Source organism: Haemaphysalis longicornis, unplaced genomic scaffold (genome assembly GCF_048455015.1).
Source record: "Haemaphysalis longicornis isolate Haplotype H1 unplaced genomic scaffold, Haemaphysalis longicornis Haplotype H1 scaffold_4, whole genome shotgun sequence".
Taxonomy (NCBI): domain Eukaryota; kingdom Metazoa; phylum Arthropoda; class Arachnida; order Ixodida; family Ixodidae; genus Haemaphysalis; species Haemaphysalis longicornis.
In genome coordinates this window covers 28205034-28227458 of record NW_027526361.1, presented here as the reverse complement: position 1 = coordinate 28227458, position 22425 = coordinate 28205034, and the positions used below count along the sequence as shown (strand labels likewise).

Sequence of the window (22425 nt, the reverse complement as noted above, 5' to 3'; positions counted from 1 at the left end):
CACGAATTCAATAAGCAGCCTGACCAACGATTGTTACTTCTGCTCTGGGGTGCAGGATAGCAGTGTGCAGAGCGTATCCTGTGTTTTCGTCCTTTGGAACACTCCCTTAAAGCACGACTCATTCCGCGCATGAATTCTCAGGTACTTCTTGATAAAAACAAACTCGTACGTATTAAATCATTGATTTACATTTCAGATAAGAAGAAAAAAACGCAGAGTGCTACCCTGCTGTGCATAGGGACTTGCAGCCTCCTCAAAACTACTTCCAAGTTTGGTGCACGGGATATGGCATTTTTTAATGGTGTGGAGCTTGCCGAAAACAGCACATCCAGGTAATGTGCACGGGGTCCCTGTCCGCCATACGCCCGCGCCCGCACACGCAAATACATTCTCACGTGTGCACAGATGCCCGTCTATCGTGAGCATCCACCTGATCTTCAAAATGACACGCAGAAAAAACTTCCAAAGCGCGTACATACGTTGAGTGCTCGATTTCGCCAGCCAGCCTTTTCTAAAGAAATAAATTTTGCCTATTAACCAATTGAAAAATAACTTTTGTGAGCATGCCCGTATAATTTTAAATTAATGAAGTTCCAATAATTGGCGCTTCATCGCCCTTGTTGACAGACGTGGATGCCTTCAGTGGAAGAACTTTCAATGTAGGTGCAAAAGCTTCGGTTACCTATGTGCCACCACTCCAGTAATCATTCTTGCTCCCATCAATATACAAATTCACTTTGCCTTTGCTCCCTCCCCCCCCCCCCTATATCTCCCCTTCCTCCCTTCATTTTCGCGTATTACCCCTGTCTTTTACGTCTCACTTGCGCACTTCAAAAAATATAAAAAGCTTAGTTGGTAGCTACACTACTTACATTCTTACGAGAAACGCAGGCGGTGACGACTGAAAATACTTTTGCATACAGTGGAGGCAACTGAATGCATACAGCTGTACTGCACTGCATGTAACTTTGTTACGCTAAAAATGAGAAGGAAAATGTTTCCAGTGCACGTACGTCAGCAGGAGACCAGCCCGGTGATCTTGCTTAATGCTACGGATTAAATTATAGCACTCTCCGGTGTCTTTTTCTTTTCGCTTCCTGATCAACCGAGCCACCCGGGCTGCGGAAGCGCGCGGCTTCGTGAACTCAAAGCGCCACCCAGCTTTTTTTTTTTTTTGCTCAATAAAACGTTTGCCTCCTTCTCCACATCCTTCAGAAAAACCGCCGCTGTTTCTGCGAGTGAAACAGCTACCTCATACTGAATAGTGCACGGCCTTATTTGGTGAATGTTACATTACTCTATAACAGTGGCACTCAAGCAGCTATGCGGGTGACCCCTTTCGAGCTGGCAAAAGTGATGGGGGAACCCACGGTAAACGATGTTGATTCGTGTTGACATGTCAAGCCATTTGCGCTTTCAGCTTAAGTCGTCCGCACGCTTATTCAACGCCCGCCTTTTGTGCCTGACTTTACGCCGATGCGTGTCATATTGTCACGCAATTTACTGAAGCAAAATGGAGAGACGAGCTAGTTGGTGAACAATTTCCATGAGTGAAACTTAAGCGCAAAAATTTTACAGGGACGAGAAAGGGAACGGCACAGGCGCTTTACGCAATTTACTCTTGCAGCTGAAAGCCACCGACGCTATACGCAGCCTTTTGTGTTTCTGGCTTCTCTGCATAGCTGGTGTGTTGTGCAGAAAGCCAACCTTAAAATATGCGCTATGTTAGAATAATTGAACCTACTAGTCGTGCAACGAAGCCACCTTTTGCATACCAAGCAAGGTTTGGATAAAAGAATGGGGAAAGAGTTTCGGGAAGGGCTTCGTGGACCCCCGGTTGAGAACCATTGTGCTGTATTATATTATATTATATTATTATATTATATTATATCATATCATATTATATTATATTATATTATATTATATTATATTATATTATATTATATTATATCATATTATATTATATTATATTATATTATATTATATTATATTATATTCAATATTTTCTTACGCTTACGGGGAGCGGACGTGAGCGGAAATTACCCAAGAAAATTAAAAAAAAAACAAGGGAATATAACAAGCATACGCCAAATTTACATATTAATGGCAAAGCCACTTCGTAAAGCGCAAGCCCCACAGGCTTCTCGTGTGGCTCGCGATTGGGTTCAACGCCTTCTGCGGCTTAGGGGACCTAGGGCAAGTTGCCTCTGCAAGAGGTCGGCGGCATTCATTACCGGGCTAGCTGTTGGCACACAATTACGGCATCGCGAAGCGCAAACGTGTTCGCGGTCACGCACAGCCTGTCTCGCGTGGCACGTAAATGTTCTGTTAACTGCAATACGTTGCGGTCAAGGCATAAATACTGATTCGAGAGGTCACGAAATTCGTAAAACCGGATTTAGTAAACTTTGATCGGTAGTGTGGATTGTACTATGTTACATTAAGCACGCGGATTCAAATATGTCGCTCACGAGTGCGTGAAATACTGTGGTTCGCGGATTGGTTGATTCCAAACGTCGGTTCCAGCTTCGGTTATTGTGTGCAGGTTGACGTCTTATAATTGGCGTATTCATCCAAACTAGGGTTAATTATTGCTAAAAGTTTAGCCCGTAAAACCCCAATTTGGACGTAACAGTTAAGGTAACTACATGTGCAAGTAAATTTATTTCCCAAGCGTCTGTATTAGCCATCGTCTCATCATGCGGTACCAAAACAAATTATTTCGAACTTAGCCGCTTCGAAACCTCTTTCAAGCGCTGTGACGTCCTCCTTCGTGCCGCTCTGCTGGGTCGGTAGTCATAATCACCGTAACAGTGGTACATACCAGGTATAGAAAAAAAAAATCATCTCTGCCTGAGCCTGCCTTGCGGTATTTCACGCTGGAGCACATCAGCTCACGTTATCTTAACCGCGTTCAGGTATATACCGACGAGCCCGTGATGTCTGACTCGTCAGCTATTGGAGTGTGGATTCCGTCGGTGGAACTAACTAGTTGTAAAAGAGAAACTCCCACAAGGCGACGCTCACCTTCACTGAGTTAAGTGCTATAAGAGCGGCACTCCTAGACGACTCACAGCCTGTCTTACAAGCACTGATGAAGCAATCCCACCGCTGAGGCCAACTTGTGCGTGAGTTAAACGCAATGCACACTTTGGACTGCGAGACGACAACCGAATCTCGCTTCAGTGGCTGCTAGGTCATTCCAGCATCCCGGGGAACGTTGTCTCTGACGCAACAGCAAAAGAGGCGCCCAATCTGCTTGTGTCCGTTCGAATCCCGCATTCCAGACGAGATGGAAGTACGGCCGTCTCTGCACTTGGATGTAAACTGCAGCTGCCGGCTTGGCAGGACCCTCTTAGGATAAGCTTGTCTTTTTTTCGCATGCTATTGACCCCTCAGAGCAATTTCCAGTTTCCGCGATGCCTACCAAAGCAAACTAAAAGTATCCTTCACCAACTACGCCTGAACGTTGCCTTCACTCGCAGTTTTCTGTTTAAGATAGGCTGGGCGGACTCGACATTGTGCTCTGTGTGCTTTGTGAAATAAGACATACCGCATCTCTTGCGCCTCTGCCCGCAGCATACAACTCAACGCGAAACGGCGAAAAGAACTATTTTTCAGTCAACTGCTACGCGAAAACTCTTTAGAACTGCATCACTTTCTCTGTCCGTGGCAAAATCACGCTGACTCGGCGCAAGGGGCAAAGGCTCTTTTAACTTTTTTGTCTGACTCGGGATTACTCCAGGTTCTTTAACCTTGAGATCCTCCAATTTGTTTCTCCTAATTCTGTGAATTTTTTTTTCTATGTTCCGAACTGATTTAATTTTCTTCTCCGTCTTATTCATGTTACTACGTACTTCTTTCCCTTTCTTTTCTTTTTTCGCGTCACTATGTTCCCTCCATCTGAAGTAGTAAGCCCCGCCGTTTGTGGGGCCAACCTGTTCAGTGTTCATTAAAGCTTTCTCTCTCTCTCTCTCTCTCTCTCTCTCTCTCTCTCTCTCTCTCTCTCTCTCTCTCTCTCTCTCTCTCTTGAGCGAGACCGTGCATTCGGGCTAAAATACTTGTCCACCGAGTCTGTTATATCGGCGCACATCTCGACCAATAGGAGAGTTCGGGCTATCGACAACAGCGGTGGCTCCGAGCGCTTCCAAAGCGTATAAAAGAAAAGAACGACGCGTAGCCAGACGGGGGGATAGGGTGGTATGTATGCTGATGCCAAGATTCGAGCGCGTCGCGTGGCGGGGCCCCCGGGCGGCGAGTATAGCAACCGGAAAATCGTCGCGAACGGCGGCAGCCGCAGTGCTGTTGACTTCAAGGAAGCCGCGTGTGTCGACGCACTCGCGGCGGCGCTGATACAGGGCTATCCGATTGCGGCGAAGGCTGCGCGGCGTGCACTTACGACAGGTCAAGGTTCCTCAGGGCCGCCGCGGGCCGGGCCATCATGGAGCGCTTGAGCTCAGACACGTCCGTGTTGCGCAGCGTCACGCTCTCCAGGTTCACCAGCGCCGCCAGCCACAGCTCGTCCAGGTAGGACACGCTGGCCGAGTCCACGGTCAGGTGCCGCAGGCTGCCGGGCAGCAGGCCGAAGTCGCGCGTCAGGTTCAGCGGGCCCGGCGGCTGCACGATGGCCAGCGCCTGCAGGCTCTGCATGTCGGCCAGGATGGCCCACGAGGGCGGCAGGCTGCTGCCCGCGATGAACGACACGTTCTCCACCGAGGAGCGCAGGCCCGCGAAGGGGTTCTCCTCGTCGGTGAAGTCGAACGCGTCCACCGTCACGTTGCTGAGCTCGAGCGAGGTGGCACTGACGTCGGTGAAGGCGCCCGCGGGCAGCCGCTCCAGCCGGCTGTCGCGCAGCACGAAGAAGAGCGTGGGCCGCGACAGCGGCCGCTGGATGAAGTGCTCGAAGTCCACGGGGCTGCCGAAGTCCGAGCAGCTGACCGACGCCGTCGTGTTGCGGCTCGAGATGTGGCAGGAGGGCGAGCCGAGCGCCGCCGCGGCGAGGAGCCAGGCGGCCGCGGTCGCGTGCAGCAGTGTCTTTCCGCGTGCCATGCTGGTGCCAGACTGTCTGAGGAGGCCGCCGCCAAGCGCCGAGGGGCCGCCGCCAAGCGGCCGGGGAACGGGGGCCGATAAGATTGCCCCCTCCCTTGCCCCGGCCGCGAAATTCGTGCAACAACGGCGCCTCTCAGGTTTCTGCCATCGGACGCCGCCGGCCGCTCTTGCGCTGGTGGGCGTCACGCGTCCGCGCAGCAGGTGCAACGTTGCGCGCGTAAGCACAAGCATGGGACGTCGGCACGCCGGACGTCACCGCGCCGCTCCGACAACTTTGGCTTCGGGGAAATTTCACGCGTTATCCCCAGAAGAGTGCTGGCCGCAGTCAACTGGCGTGTGTGTGTGTGTCTGTGTGTGTGTGTGTGTGTGTGTGTGTGTGTGTGTGTGTAAGAATGTGAGTATTAACATTCAACCTCGCAATAAACATTTTCTCTCTCTCTCTCTCTCTCTCTCTCTCTCTATATATATATATATATATATATATATATATATATATATATATATATATATATATATATATATATATATATATATATATATATATATATAGGGAGCTGTTGAATTTTTGAAGATGGTAGAGAACACAAGAAAAGAAAACTTTGAACTAGGTAAAAGCACGATTGTTGCTAACGTTTCAGCAAAGAGACTTGCCTTGCTTTCGTCACCAAGTCTCTTTGCTGAATATATATATATATATATATATATATATATATATATATATATATATATATATATATATATATATATATATATATATATATATATATAAATATATATATATACAAACAGAAAGAAATGCCGGCAGTCTACAACGCCAAAGGAGGCATAAGGGAATGGTTAGACTATTTTTTGACCGTTAGTGAAGTTATATTTTTTTTATTAATTTACGTAGAAAGAAAGAAAGAAAGAAAGAAAGAAAGAAAGGAAAACACGCGCCCAGAGTGGGGACCGAACCCACGTCTTTCGATGGTCCCCACTCTGGGCGCGTGTTTTTCTTTATTTCTTTCTTTCTACGTAAAATAATAAAAAAATATATATAACTTCACTAACGGTCAAAAAATAGTCTAACCATTCCCTTATGCCTCCTTTGGCGTTGTAGACTGCCGGCATTTCTTTCTTTATTTCCTAACGAGCCCCTCATTTCCAAATTATATATATATATATATATATATATATATATATATATATATATATATATATATATATATATATATATATATATATATATATATATATATGAACTGAACCCGAACCAGAACTGTTATTTTTTGAGCACGCTGAACCCGAACAGGAACTGAACCGAAAAAAGAAATAACGGTTACCGGTTCATGCCGAAACGGTTCGACCCTCCGTTGTTGATATTGCACCGTCAATTCAATTCAGGCCTTTTTTCTTTCACGTACCATCAACTTCGTACCCGCTCGAGCACTTTCCGCTCCAGACAATTGAACACTATCACGCTCTATGTAACAACAGGGGAAATGAATGAGCACCAATGTAGCACTGGTCTGTTGCTGCTGGAAGCGCGAGAGTAGTGCAAGCTGACCAAACGAAATGTCATTCTCGGCAGCTTGCAGGGGATATAAAACGACTTTGCCCTTCCCTAGCTGCGACTTTATTGGACTAATCAGGCTGCAGGAGTGCTCCACTGCGCAATGGCGAAAGCCCACACCCTATGTGTGCAAAATTTTTGCATTTCGTAATTTGTTTAAAAGGTCCGACACCTGCAAATTGTTAGCACTTGACAAGTGGGACCGCAGGAGCTGCTCAGGGGCTAAGCCGTTTGCTGCTGATACAGTTTTGTCTCTTTCAAATCTGCTTTTTTTCTAAGGTGCACTTGTATTGACTGCCCAACTCGCTTCACTACTTCTACTGCTACTCGTTCCGGAGGGGAGTACTGCTGTGGACGAAAAAAAGAGCGTCTACCCAAAAAAGTCCCATCTCATGCTCCGCGCGTCAAATTTCCCTTTCATTTTGTAACAGCATAATTTGTTATAAGATTCCTCAATACAGCACACGGAACGATGGCTTGGGTCAGGCGGTACGATGACATACTGAATGTAATGCACACATCCGGTATAGCTATCGCAAAAAAAAATTGCAGTGGTCAGAGCAATAATGCGGTGACTGAGCGTTAACTAAAGCTTACTTTTAACAAAAGTGTGGCTAACACATTCGTTAAGGTCACAGCTAAAAATTATTCAGGGGACCAAATAGTCTAATTCAATGGTAGTATTTGTCTGCCTCTTGTGGGATCTTTCTGTTTTGTTACAAATATAAAGAAATGTGCGCCATTGGTATTAAGCGCTGGTATTTGAGCGCGCCAGTACACAGGCCTAAATTTAAGGCTTCAAGGTTAGCTTGACAGGCGATTTAATAGCAACCATTGCGATTTCAACAGAAAAGGAAAGGGCAGAAAATATATCCCACCGTCATATCTCTTGGCGGTGGCTTTATGAATAGTCGCTAGGACAACATAATGTCTGGGCGAGAAAGTATGTGGTAAATCGTCGCCACTTCATCTGTCTTTCTAATATCTCGTAATTGTTTGAAGTTTGCTTTGCAATTGCGCCACTGCCCTTGGGGAACAGCAGCATTTTGAATTTTTGTTTGTATTTTGATTTGACTGTCGTTTTAAACTAATAAATCTTTTTTTCTAATTTCAGTGATAATTCTAATTCAACTCATCGAAACGGCTCGCGAACCGGTTCGGTACGTGATTTTGTCGTACCGGAACTGAACCGGAATGCAATGATTTCGCCTGAACCAGAGCCGTAACGGAACCGGTATTTGGTATTTTGTTCGGTTCGACACACTGATATATAAATATATATATATATATATATATATATATATATATAAAAGCTAAGAGAGACAGCCCTCTTCCTGAAACGCCAGTAAACCTTTATTTTTATTTTTAATGTTCTTCTCGTGTGTCTCTGTCTCTACTTACCTTTTTTTCGCGCTCTGTGTGAGTTTTTGTTGCTAGACTATATATAAATATATATATATATATCTATATATATATGTCTGTAATGCACACACACACATACATACATTATATATATATATATATATATATATATATATATATATATATATATATATATATATATATATATATATATATATATATATATATATATATATATATATATATATATATATATATATATATATATATAGAATATATTGAGAGAGTCGACGAGAACGCTTGAGGTCCGCTTTATTTGCGAGCGCCGGGCACGGCCACAAAAGAACAGCAACCGTTCCAGCAGCGGAGATGATGATCACCCGTCAAGAAGGAAGATGAAATGAAATGATGATCGCGCACAATGTAGACCGATGGTCAGTGACACCGGAAGTAGGCGTTACACGGTAATTCACTGGTGAGGTTTGCTCCAGGATCCTGTAAGGGCCGATGAATCGGGGCAAGAGCTTCTCGCATAATACAGGAACACGGAGGGGAGTGGCTACCAGAACTTCTTCACCAGGTTGAAAAGCGACCGAACGATCATTCTCGTCGTGGCGAGACTTGCGGTGTTCTTGGCAGGCTGCTGTGTTCAAACGGGCAAGACTGCGGCAGTGAGCCAGTCGAGAAACAAACTGGTCGGGAAGATTCGCTGTTGGCGGAATAGGTGCGGAGAGGAAAGACGCGTCAAGTACAGAAGAAGGGGAACGGCCATAGACGAGGAAAAATGGGGAGAATCCAGTGGTTTGCTGCACAGCGGTGTTGTAGGCGTAGGTAACAAACGATAAAATGGTGTCGCAATTGGTGTGGTCAGGACCAATGTAGAAGGAAAGCATGTCCGAAAGAGTCCGATGGAAGCGCTCCGTCAAGCCGTTTGTTTGAGGGTGGTAGCTCGACGTAGTTTTGTGAGCGGTGTCAGCAGCTCGAAGCACCTCGGAAAGTAGAGCAGAAAGGAACGTTCGTCCGCGGTCACAGAGAAGAACTCGGGGCGGACTGTGGCGGAAGGTGGCTCGCAAGAAGAAGTCTGCAACTTCTGAAGTGCTACCCGAGAGAATAGCAGCAGTTTCGGCATAACGGGCCAAGTGGTCCACTGCTGTGACAACCCACCGATGGCCGACTGCAGTTACAGGAAGAGGTTCGTACAGGTCAATTCCGACAATATCGAAGGGAGCTGAAGGGCATGTAAGGGATTGGAGCGTCCCCGCTGGGGTCGAAGTGGGTCGTTTGCGGCGTTGGCGTGGTTCACACGACGCAACATACTTGGCGACGCTGGTTGAGAGGCCGTGCCAGAAACAACGGCTTTTGGTGCGGTCGTATGTCTTCTGGAAGGCAAGGTGACCAGCCGTAGCGTCATCATGAAAAATTCGAAAAATTTGTGACCGAATACAGCGAGGTACGACGGGGACCCACTTGTCGCCGGTAGAGAGAGAGAAAATTCTTTAATGAGACCGAAGAGGTCAGCCCTGCATAATGCTGGGCTTGCTACTTCAGATGGTTGGTGAACATGTGATGAGGGTTATATGCTTACATGACTAATACAAATAAGAAAAAGAAAAAAAAATGAAAGAAACTCCACCAGACAGACACATGAACACACATAAAAAAAAAAAGAAAAAAAAAGTCACAGACAGTCACAGGCTGGAGTCGAGTCCAGAGTCTCTCAGGAAACGCGCAAGAGCTTTAAAACCCCGCACCGCCCTGTCTTCGCTGTTCCAGGGGCCGAAAAAGTCCTCCATGCTGACAGTTCTCGCCCGTAATAAACTTCGCGCTGTCGTTCGCGCCGTGTTAAAACGTGGACAAACGCAGAACAGGTGTTCCGTGTCTTCTCGTACACCGCAAAGCGTACACAGAGGTGATGCCATCAAACCGATTTTGTTAAGAGAGGTTTTTGTATAGGCTACTTTGAGGCGCAGGCGATGTATAGCACACTCTGTGTGCCTCGATAAACCGTGGGGTATACGAAACGTACACTGCAGGTCGATAGCGTAAAGGGGGGCGTACTGCAGGTCCGGGTTCCGCCAGTGCTGCAATTGCATGCGCCATCCAAGAGTTGTGGCTATTCCGTTGATGTCCTCTTTGGATAAAGGGAGTTGTACTGGTGAGCTCGTGAAATGGCCCTCGCGTGCGAGCCGATCCGATATCACATTACCCGTGATGCCGAAGTGTTCTGGCAGCCACTGCAAAGAAATAGTGTGCCCGTTGCGGAGTACCTCAGTGTGTATGACGTTGATCTCTTGTATTAATTGGCCTTGATTATTTCCACGCTTGAGAAGCGTTTGTAGCGCAGAGCGGGAGTCCAGGAAAATTACCCAAGGTTTTGGAGGGCAGTCCCTGACAATCTGCAGTGCAGCTCTTACTACCGCCAGCTCGGTTTTTGTAGCCGATGTCTTGTGGCTGAGCTTTTGGCTCACAGAGACCACCGAAGATGGGACCCATACACCTATGGCGGAAGATTCAGAAGTCATGGACCCATCAGCATATACGTGGGTATACCCGCCATAGCAGCGAGATATATGCTGAAATGTGTAGTAGGTCAAGGCTGGTGGAGGCATCGTTGACTTTTTCCCGATTCCAGGCACTGTTGTTGTTACTGACCACGCAGAAAATTGCCAAGGTGGTAACTCGGGTCTAATAGGACGTTGATAGTAAACCGGCAGGAATTCCTGCACATGACTTCTGGAGCTATCTGCCAAAGGATGGGCAAATGAACCGCTAACATGGCGGAGGGAGACACGGATATTTTCTTGTCTTAATAGTACCCTGGCTGAGAGGCATCTTGCTTCACAAGGTGTCCCGGACGTTGAAATGCACATAGGGAGTCCCAGGCAAATACGCAGAGCTTGCGCCTGTAGTGCCTCTAGCTGATTGACGTTGCTCTTGGACAGTGAACCGAGGGTAGGCAGGCTGTAGCGAAGCAGACCAATAAAGAGTGCCCTGTAGAGTCGTAGCAGCGAAGCAACCGAGCAACCCTATGCAGTGCCTGCAAGCATCCGTAGGATGTGCACGAAAGACTGTAGTTTGTCTTTGAGGCATCGAATATGAAAAAAATTTCTCCGCACACACTGAACTTTTTTACACCCTTTTAGCCGAAAAGGGCGTAGCATAGGTGGAAAAAGGGTGTTGGGAGGCCTTTACACCCTTTTTCTTGAGTCCAAACACCCTTTTTCTAGCTCTACGCCCTTTTTGTTTGAAAATAAGGGTGTTGATCAACTTCAACACCCTTGGTTTTTCTTAGGGTGTTGAAAGGGTGTGGAAAAGGTGTTCAGCTGTTCATTGAATGAGGCCATGTTCGGATGCATAATAGCACTGTAAAGAAGAAGACATCCCCTCATATACTCCTCTACTCGCAAGAAATTTCCAAACGCAAAAAAAAATAATTGCTCTTATGCAATGATCGCTCGTTTCCTTTTTGGGTGCACCTCATGCCCCAAGTTTATCTTTGGCACGTGAAACACCAATTTGAACCTTCAAAATTAAGAAGACTGTAGTCGTGTGGCGAAAAGGATGTTTACGAACTGCAACACGCTTGGCTTTCTGTAGGTTGTTGAAACGGTGTGAAATAGGTGTTCAGTTGCAAAAAAAGAACAGCAGAGCTGGGGGTCGACCTAGTTTCTTCCGGCGTTGCTAGGTTTTGTTATGTTTGCTAAGGTTTACAATGTTCTTGCTAAGCCAGGATGACCGCTCAGGGATGAGGCCTAATTTAACGGGATTTTACAAGGCTGTTCCATTGTGCCCGCCTTCCCCCCCCCCCTCCCCATTTCCAGGAGATCCAAGAGGGAAACAAGGTAGGTCGGCCCCCAGCGTTGCTGTTTCTCCAGCCTTGCACCACTATTGCAAGCTGCCCGAATTTTTTTACCTTTTAGAATCCAAAAAAGACTAGTACCTTTGAAATGGTACAGTAAGAGGTGCGGATACGCATACGCCCCTTGTGCTCACACTCTAACAAGCTCGAAAGCCGACTTCACTGTCATAATGTATACCCTATCTGCGGTGGTGCACCCTTTACAGGCGCCCCAGTTTTTTCTTTGTATTTTTGTGGTAATGCTGCCGAAACTACCTCCTGAAGCTTAAAGAGCTTCACTGGTACTAAATTATGCCAATTCATATTGCTGTAAACATCCTGAGGCACAACCCCCCCCCCCCCCGCCCGCTTGTAGAGAATGTTCAGTCCACCCGTGTAAACAGGTACAAAATGCCTCCAAAATTGGAGGTTTCTCCACCTTTTTCCTTCGTTGGCGGTCTTTTCTTACACCTTTTTTTTCTTTACGCCCTGTTTCTTAGTTTCGAACACCCTAATTTGTAGCTTTACACCCTTCTGGGAAAAAAGGTGTTGAAATAATGAACACCCTTCTTGAAGGGTGTTGAGGTGACAGGGAAGATTTGTATGGTATTCAATAAAATTCTTTAAGTTACGGATCAGAAAAACTACCGCGTAATTAAAAAGTTTTTGCAAATCCACGTGCTGATTTGTATATTCTCGTAGTAAAATCCATACTTCCAAAATTAGCGCTAAAATATCAGTTTTTTGCGACAAGCCCACCGACTCCATCTGGGGGCTTTCCTCTGCTGGGTATAAAAGCAAGAACAGCACATGTATTGCTAAGTAAGTATGCACGCCCTGTACCGCTTGCATCCCGTGTTCCAACTGTAACTTGTATGTATTGGCTGTTTGTGTTGAATGCTGCGCGCTCCGCCGTTTGACATTGCCTCTGCCATGCCATCACCTCAGAAAAAGGGTGTGAGACTCAACACCATTTTTTTAGGGTGTTGAGCATCCTCAACACCCTTTTTTAAAGGTGTTGAGCTCAACACCCTTTTTTTATCCATACACCCTTTTTTTGCCAAAACACCTTTTAAGGGTGTTAGCCATGGGACAAGATTTTTACACCCTTTTCGGCCCAAAAGGGTGTAAAAAAGTTTAGTGTGCATTTCCCCGAGGGGAAGAATGTGAAAGTGCGAATGCAGGAGTTGAATTTGCGCGGTTCGGTAATGTTCGCGAAAGAGAGATCACACACACACACACACACAACTACAAAGAAAGAAAGATGCATTTATTCACAGACACCTACCTATTTGTGTTGTCGTTGTACTTGATTGCTAGAGCGGATCTCAGCTTTGAAATTTCGTGTCAGTACTCCTTTAAGCGGGTGCATTAGCCCTTCTCACGCCCGATTCTTGGCCAATCGCCCTAAGTGGGTATTGTCTAAAGAAATTAGGAACTCTTCTTGGCCAATCGCCCTAAGTGGGTATGTGGTGCGGACGGACGGACGGCGGTGGACGCGTGATTCAGATTACTTGGCCAATCGCCCTAAGTGGGTATGTGTTAAAGAAATTAGGAACTCTTCTTGGCCCATCGCCCTAAGTGGGTATGTGGTGCGGACGGATGGACGGCGGTGGACGCGTGATTCAGGGTCGCTTAAGAAGTGCATTCGCACTTAAAAGTGCATGACATTGACCTGTCAAATACAATGGCTAAGAATCGATGACATCGCACATATGGTATGGTGCAGCCTGCTACAGTCAGGGCATAACGAGACATGTCGTGTCTTGTAAATGCCATCGCAGCGCATTTTTCAGGAGAAAGAACCAGTCCACAATTTTTCAGGTACCGCGCCAATCGTCGGATCGCCAGTTGCAGCTTCGCTCGTATCCTTCGGCGGTTTCTCACTGAGCACCAGACACATATATCGTCAGCATACAATGATATATTCACGCCAGAGGGTAATACTTTTGGGAGACCAACAAGACAGATGTTAAATAGAGTGGGGCTAAGGACACCGCCTTGCGGAACACCTTGTCTTATAGTATGACGGGTGGTATATCCGCTACTAGTGGTCATATATACAGTCCTGTCTTGAAGGTAGTCCCTTAGCCACGTAAACATCTGCCCCCTGATACCTGCAGCCGTCATTTCTCGGCAAATAGCATCATGGGCGACACTGTCAAAGGCAGCTTTGATGTCCAGAAAGACAGCTACGACAATGTTCTTTAACGCCATCTGCTGGGTTATGTCCCGTGATAACATAAGAACATTATCCATGCTATTCTTTCCACGCATGAAACCCGACATTTGTGGTGGATATACTGCCCTGTTTTCAAGGTCCCAGACCAGGCGCTCCAAAACCATCTTCTTCATAACCTTGCCAACGCAGCTCAAAAGTGTTATTGGTCGGTAAGAGTTCATGTCCGTTGGTGACTTGCCCGGTTTGAGAACTGGTCTCACAAGCCCGATCTTCCAGCTGGCAACGAGGCGCCCTGTGCTCCAGGAAAAATTGTAGATGGAGAGTAACTGCTGAAGGGCCTTCTCACCAAGATGGGCTAACGTGGAATAGGTAATCTTGTCAGAGCCTGGTGCTGACGATCGGTTTACAGACGCTAAGGCATTAAGGAGCTCCCGCATGGTGAAAGGACAGTCCAAATTCACAGCATTTGACGTAGAGAGTCCAGATGTCGCGAAAAGAGACACTACAGTGGAGGTGGAAGGGAAAGTGATCTTCTTGCAGTACGCTTCCGCCACTTCAATCTCACTGAGTCCACCACGTAGAGCCACTGATGGAAATGGGCGCATCTGACACGGCTCCGACTTCAAGCTTCTGATTACGCGCCAGATGTGCGAGAGAGGCTTGCGTGGGTCCAGCCGCGAGCAGAACAGCCTCCATTGCTCCTTGCCAAGCTTGTCGATGTGTTTTCTCACGTGCTTTTGTGCGCGCCGGGCAGCACGGATATCATCTGGCCATAACGTCCTTCGCGCACGGCGTTCGGCTCGGCGCCGGATGGCTCGAAGCCGTTCGTATTCAGCGTCCGCCACAGAGCGTGACTTCAATTGTTGAACTCGAACTGTGCTTGCGGCAGCGGTTTTTGTTACAATCTCGGCGAGCTCGTCGTGAGTTGGGATTCTGTCGCTGGAAGCCTCTAAATGAGCCATGTAGCCATTCCAATCTACCCTAGCAACTTTGGATTGGAATGATACCCCGCGTAGACCCTTGATAAGGATGTAGGTTGGCACATGGTCACTTCCAAGGGTTTCAATGTCGGCGTGCCAGGTTACAGAGTTCATCAACGAGGAAGAGACCATTGGGACGTCCAACGCACTAGCCATCGAGCCACGAATGAATGTCGGGGTTCCTGTGTTTACCACCACCAGTCCTGCCTGACTGGCCATGTCCAGCAGGTGGCGACCCCTCACGGTGAGTTTGTCACTTCCCCAAGCAGGGTGATGAGCATTAAAGTCGCCTGTTAGCACATGTGGTGGCTGGGTAGCCATGAGCAGGGAACTAAGCCGTTTGGCGTCAAACATGGCACGGGGTGGTACATATGCTGCGATTACAGTGAACGTAATATTTTTATGTTGCACCATAGCTGCGACATACTCATACGACGAGTTCTTGGGCACAGTGTGCGATATGAAGGTGAAGTCATTCCGAATCGCAAGTAGAACCCTGTTTTGGTCTGCGCCTGTGGCAGACTGGAAAATCGAGTATCCAGAAAGGCGAATTTGGGAAGGCAGCCGGGACTCTGAAATAGCTATAATTGGGAAGCGGTGCTTTTGGATGAGTTGCCGGAGGTCTGATAGGCGGCTGCGGAGACCACGCGCGTTCCATCGAAAGACAGTAGCCTTGTTACGAATTTCATTTAGTACAGGTACTGGAGATGTAGACATTGTTGTTACCGCCATGGTGAGAATATCGGCGAGACTAAATCAATGAGAGTAAGTATGGCGTGAGCCACTGGGGAGGAAGGAGGAGTGAGGAAGTTGCGAAGGGTGCCCAGTATCATTCCCACCAAATGGAAGAAGTTTGTCGAGCTAGGGTGCGTGCTTTGCTCGCGCGACTGTTTGGATCGCCTGCGAGGTGCAGGTTTCGGCGGTTCCGTACCGGGGCCCTGCGTAGGCATAGTCGCCACTTGCTCTGCAGGTGCTTGACTAGGCTGAGGGGGCGATAGTGGAGGGAAATTTTGAACATCTAGCTTTGGAAGCGTGGTGTTCACTGTAGTCTGCTGATCCATCCTTGCGGAGAAAATGACGCGGCTTTTGCAATGCGGCTTTTGCCGCCATGTAGTCCATGTTTTCTGAGGTTTTCAGCTTGTAAATGGCCTTCTATTTTCGCCGCACAGAGCAATGAGAATCTGTCGATTCATGCGTCCGTCCACAATTCGCGCAACGGAGGTTTTCAGTGACGCAGGCAGAACGCTCATGATCCCCACCGCAACGAGGACATCGCTGCGAAAGTTTGCAGACACTAGCCACATGACCGTAACGCTGACACTTGGTGCACTGGCGTGGAGTCTCGTGGTACTCGTATACTCGGTACCGGGTATAGCCCAAGATTACATGTTCCGGAGTGTTCTCTTTGCAGAACACAATCCGCACATTCTCGGATTTTTCTCCTAAGCGCCTACCTGACGTAACGGGAACCCTTTGCCGTAGTGCTTCAAGGATTTCAGAATTTGAGAGGTCTACAGGAACGTCCTTGATCACCCCAACTCCACAGTTCTTGGGGCGGGGCTCATAGGCCCTGACAGCAATGCCACCAACAGTGGAGACTTTCAAGAAGCGCTCCGTAGCGGCAGCATTTCGTGTGTCCAAAGCCAGGAGGTTGAGGCGGTGATTTGGTCTAACTTGAAGAACACTGTCAGGAAGAACTTTCTCAAAGGCGTCTTTGAGTGTTAGCGGGTTAAAACGGGTGAGGACGTTCTTTGCGTCCACGGGCTTAATAATGACTGTTAGGTTGTGCTTAGGGGCGCTTACATGAGGTTGTCTGTCGAAAGCGAGGTGCGAGCGCTTTGTGCTACGACGGCGCTTTGAAGGAAGTACGAGTTCGAAACCATCGTTTTGGTCACACATATTGAGCTCCTCATGATTGTAGATGACTGTAGAAGACATACTTGTTATGTCAGAGAGCATGTCCTCACCGTCTGGCGTAGCTTGCACATTGGCGGAGCTGGTCGTGCAAGAGGTGGCGTTAGACGTTGAAGCTAGTAGCCCAGAAGCTTGCGTCGTTGCGGATGAAGGTCCCACTGGGTCTCCAGAAGTTGGCAGCAAGTCGGTGGGCACGGCCACTGGGGTGGCATGAAGCATTCCAGGAGCTGGGAGCGGGATTAGGGTGGTAATTGTATAGTAGCAGAGTCCTTCAATGCTTTTCAAAAAAGTATTGAAGAACTCTGATAGTAAAGGCCACCACCATTCAAGAGTCTAAATTTTTTAAGTTGGTGGCGTGACCGGCTGTTGGATGGTCGAGCTGAACCGTCCAAAGGTCAATCAGGTGGCGGCAGTACGTATCGGAACGCTGAAGAGAGACGAGATCAGATGGGAGTTCCGGGCTGATGACATGATCCGCGACGGCAATAGGGATAGCTGCCACTTGCTGAGCAGACGCTAAGCAACTGTCCTCCGTGGAGGACAGTGGACAACGTGAAAGGGCGTTGGCATCGGCGTGTTTCCTGCCGGTCTTGTACACCACGGTAAAGTTGTACTCCTGGAGGCGAAGTATCCAGCGGCCAAGGCGTCCGGTTAAGTTTTTGACGGATGACAACCAGCAGAGTGCGTGGTGGTCGGTCACAACAGAGAAATGACGTCCGTACAAGTAGGGCCGGAACTTTTAAATAGACCAAACGACAGCGAGGCACTCCTGCTCGGTAATGGTATAGTTTTTTTTTCGGCTTGCGTCAACGTGCGGCTGGCATGCGCAACTTCTTGTACCATAGATGAAGCAGTGCATTGCAAGAGCGCAGCCCCAATACCATGGCCACTGGCGTCTGTGTGGAGTATTGTTGGGGCGTTTTCATCAAAATGGATGAGAATAGGAGAAGAAGTGAGGACCTGCTTGAGTGTTATAAACGCTGTCTCACAATCTTCCGACCAGTCAAATGTTGAATTGGCAGCGAGGAGTTTGTGCAACGGTGAAGCCATTGTAGAAAAGTTACGAATGAAACGACGGAAGTACGACCCCAATCCAAGGAAGCTGCGAAGCTCTTTCTGACGGAAGGGTCTGGGAAAATTTATGACGGCCGTAACTTTGTCTGGATCAGGACGAATTCCATCTTTGCTCACGACATGACCCAACACTTTGATCGATTTACTTGCGAAGTGACATTTTTTTGCATTGAGTTGCAGGCCGGCATTACTGAGGCAAGTTAAAACTTGATTCAGGCGCTGGAGGTGCTCTCTAAACGTCGAAGAAAAGATAACAATGTCGTCGAGGTAGCAGAGACACGTTTTCCATTTCAATCCACGAAGAACATAGTCTATCATACGCTCGAAGGTGGCCGGAGCGTTGCAAAGCCCAAACGGCATGACATTAAATTCGTAGAGTCCATCGGGTGTTGCGAAAGCGGTTTTCTCTTTATCGGCCTCATGCATGTGGATCTGCCAAAAAAATTTACACCATCTTCCCGCGAGGGGAACCATGGGGTAGATGCGACGCATCGGGGGTTTCCGTTGCGTTTCCGTTATGTTAGCGTGTCCATTGTTGTTGTGTGTCCATATTTTACGCAGCATGTTCACCCCCGATGCGTCGCATCTACCCCATCGTTCCCCTCGCGGGAAGATGGTGTAAATTTTTATCCGGGTGGCCGGTGCTTGTTACGGTTGCGCCGACCATCGCGATAGCAGGCCTGTTAGTCTCCATTCAAATCATCGGTGGTCATCGGAGGATGTCATCGGCGGAGCGGCGGCGGAACGACTGAGCGGAGCGGCGCAGTCACCGCGTTTATATGCAGCGGAATGAGAGAGAGCAGAGCATAGCAGCGCATGCGCATGTGTTAACCGAGCGCAAGCTGCGCGCAAGCTGCGCGCTAACCCGCACCCACGCACAGCTGGCACGGCGACGGAGCGAGCGCCGGCGAGCGCTAACACGCAGACGGCGCTGCGGTGAGAGCGGCCGTAGCGCGCAGCTGGCGCGGCGAGGAGAATGGGGGAGGGATGCGGACTACGCCGGGCGACGCCGGAGGGACAAGGCGAGTGAAAGAGATGCGTCGCATCTAAAATATTCTGCTCCTTGCAAGGTGTCTAAAGCATCATCGATCCTAGGTATCGGGTACACATCTTTTCGTGTGATTTTGTTTAGTGCCCGATAATCCACACAAAATCTCAGTGAGCCGTCTTTCTTTTGAACTATCACCACGGGTGATGACCAGGAACTCGCGGAAGGACGAACTATGTTTCTTTTCAGCATGTCGTCGACGTTTTCTTGGATAATTCTGCGCTCTTTAGGCGAAACGCGGTACGGGCGTCGGCGAACGATGCAGGAACCATCCGTTTCAATCCGATGGGTGGCCGCTCAAGTCTGCCCCAGAACCGAGGTGTGAGAGACGAATATTGTCTTGTGTTTGGCCAGCAGGGTCAAAAGTTGTCCGGTTTCCTCTTGATAAGGTCGAGGTTGATAACTGCATCAGCAGGAACAGACTGCAATTTGGGATCCGATGAATTTTTCGTAGGTGATAAGGAGCTGAGAGGAAGAACATCTGCAGCGTCATCGCGGGGAACGAAAGCAATAGTGGCGTGTTGAGGTACCAAAATTGTCTCGGTTGTACTATTGACTGCGGCGAGAAAGGCGGACCCATTTGAAAAAACAGACAAGGCACGGGGGTGTTAGCAGTCCTCTAACGAAGAAATTTCCGGTTGGCGCAATTAACACATCGCCGTCAACAATGTCGTCTGAAGCTACGGAGATTACGGTTTCTTCGCCCGGCGACATGATAAAGTCGGAAGTAGAGGTCAGGCGTAGCTCTGGATCGTCAGCGACGCTAGCAAGGTCCGCTTCGGTGATGTCGATCATCGGTTTTCTACAGGAGATAACAGCAGATGCGGATCACAAAAAGTCCCATTCTAAAATAATTTGATGAGGGCATGGAGAGAGTATCGCAAGCTGAATGTGATGGCGAATGCCGTTGATGAGCACACGCGCTGTACAATGTCTTGAGGGTTGAAGCATAGCCGCGTTCGCACCACGTAAAGCTGGACCAGCGTAAGGAGTTTTCACTTTGCGTAGTCTATAGAGCACAAACTCTCATTAAGTATAGAGATTCTGGCGCCAGTGTCTACAAGTTCTTCAACGCTAATTCCCTCAACTGTAACAGTCAACGTATTCCATGGCCGGTAAAAGGGACTTGCACTGTTCCTTTGTGACGCAGTTTCACCCCCAGAAATCGCCGCATCTAGTTTTCCGCGCGGTTCTCACCAACGTGGGAGGCTGGGCGCAGGGGTGATGTAGAGCGACGGTAGGGTGAAGGAGAGCGACGTCTAGCCTGGCGCGAGTCTTGAGGGCATCACGAGGAGGAAAACGTTGGCGCGGAGGTGGCGAGTAGACGCGTTGACGAGGGGCATAGCCGAAGTAGGTGTCGCGTTCGTATGGTGCGTAGCCTCGGCGCGCGTCCAGCTGGCGTCGTCGGCAAAAACGAGAAATGTGTCCTCGTATGCCACAGTAGTAGCACACTGGCCGGTCACTCGCTGGCCCGGTTGCTCGCCATGCTGGAAAGGAAGGCGGCGAAGGCACAGGTGCAGAGATAGCGGTCAAATGGCCGTGATCCGTCGGAGGAGCGATTGGCTCCATAGGCAGGGTTGGTCTCGTAACAGCTTCAGAGTAGGACTGGGAGCGGAGCAGGAGGACCGGGCTGTTGAACGGCGGTCATACATGCCAGCTTCTGCTTTATCAAGTCGCGCAGGCCCTGGATGTGGACGTGGGCGTTCTGGAGGCAGGTTCCGTCATGCTGCTGTAGCTCCTGACGGATGATATATTCCGAATCAAAGTACGGAGCTCTGAATCCGAAAAGGAGCCGGTAGGCAAACAATCTTGTTGAATGCGATTGGACTGCAGGTGGTCCAGGCGCTGACAGATCGTGCGAACGTCAGCAATCGAGGTACGGATACCGCCAGAAGGCGAGAAGGGTTCTGTACCCCCAGAAGGGTTCTGTAAAGGCGAGAGAGGAGATCCCCTTCTTGACGTGATGTACTTTGTCGGTTTCCGACATGTCCTTGTCAGCTCGTCGGCAAAGCGCGTGACATCTTCGATGTACGAAGAGTAGGTCTCGTACGACTGCTGCACCCTGGCCGCGAGTTTCTTTTTGTCTGCATCCGACCGAGTCGACGACGTGCCGAAAATTTTACGTATACTATAGCTCTTCTACAAAGGTGGTCCAATCAGGGATGTCTGCCTCATTGTTGAGAAACCAAGTCTTTGCCACTTCATCAGGGAAACCGAGACAGTCTTCCGCTTGAATGTATCGTCCCATCGGTTGAAAACGCTTACCCGGTTGAATTGATCCAGCCAATCTTCAGCATCGTCACCCCGGAGGCCGGAGAAAGACGGAGGATCGCGCCGACAGTTGATGATTATGATGGAAGGATGGACCGGGGCCGCAGCGTTGCTGCCCGAGTGGCTGCTCTCGTGCTGCATGGAGCTGATGGGCAGTAGTAACCGCCGACCTGATCGGAGTTGCAGTGGTACGACCGCGAGAGGTAGACGGCGGTATCAAAAGCACCCTCCACCACTTGAGAGAGTCGACGAGAACGCTTGAGGTCCGCTGCACGGCGCTCGCAAATGTATTTTTTACCCAAACAGGTCTAGATTTGTAATAGTTATCAAAGGCATTTGATGTCGTTCATAATAAAAACCTCATAACAAAAATTATGGCATTGAACGTAAAGTAATTTTGTCGATGGAATGCTATTTAGAAGCAACCAGCACAATTAAGCTCCCCGTATGATAGTGATGAGAATGCACTAGTGCCTAATTGCCGAACCTGTCCCTTCATTGTCGTCATCGTCCTTTTCTCTTTGCGTGTTTTTCTTCACTCCGCTACTACGACTTGGCACATACCCAGGTTCGCATCCCCAAGCAAAGGGGACATTTAGTGAGAACGTACTCTAGTATTAGCCTAATTGCTACTTCTGTTTTAACATGCTCAAATTACTCGTGTAGGCATTAGTAAAAATCTCTCACGCACGTTTCTAAGTCGAAGGCGACAACGTCCACCTTTGTAGGGAGCTGGAACCATCCTAGCTGTAATGGTGTTGGGGATGTGTTCTCGGCTATAAGAATTCCGAAGGCACCTTGTTTCTTTAGAAATATTCGCACAATTTTCTTTTCAACTAAACCAATTGATGTTTTTGTAGCGTGAGCTACACTGGCCGAGGTTGAGCAGTTTCGCGTGGCTCGTGGAGAGCCGTGCTGCGCATGCGCGAGAAGCAGTGACGTCACACGGCGCACAGAACGTTGCTCGCTGCCCGGCGTCTCTCACACACCCCACGCGCCCAGCGTCTTCGCCGACCTCCGTTCCGCACGTGGCGGCCCGGTCCACTTGAAGACCATGCGAGGGGTGGCCGGGTGTGGAACCGATGGCTCGTGCGTCGCAGCAACACCGGTGTGCGCCTGTGGAACCAGCTTAGCTCTGGGGCGATAGGTGACGCT

At 48.7% G+C, this 22425-nt stretch overlaps 2 protein-coding genes across 2 annotated transcripts in view; one reads left to right on the top strand and one right to left on the bottom strand.

Moving 5' to 3' along the window:
* Positions 1–5122, bottom strand: part of LOC144178403 (uncharacterized) — a 12766-nt gene extending 7644 nt beyond the window's left edge. The window contains exon 1 of the mRNA XM_077706229.1: positions 4400–5122. Within this exon, the coding sequence (XP_077562355.1) occupies positions 4400–5049 (650 nt within the window). The 5' untranslated portion in view covers positions 5050–5122. The remainder of the gene's footprint in view (positions 1–4399) is intronic.
* The window catches only part of LOC144178402 (uncharacterized), a 190383-nt gene that overhangs the window by 12284 nt on the left and 155674 nt on the right, over positions 1–22425 (top strand). The gene's annotated exons all lie outside the window — the stretch shown is intronic.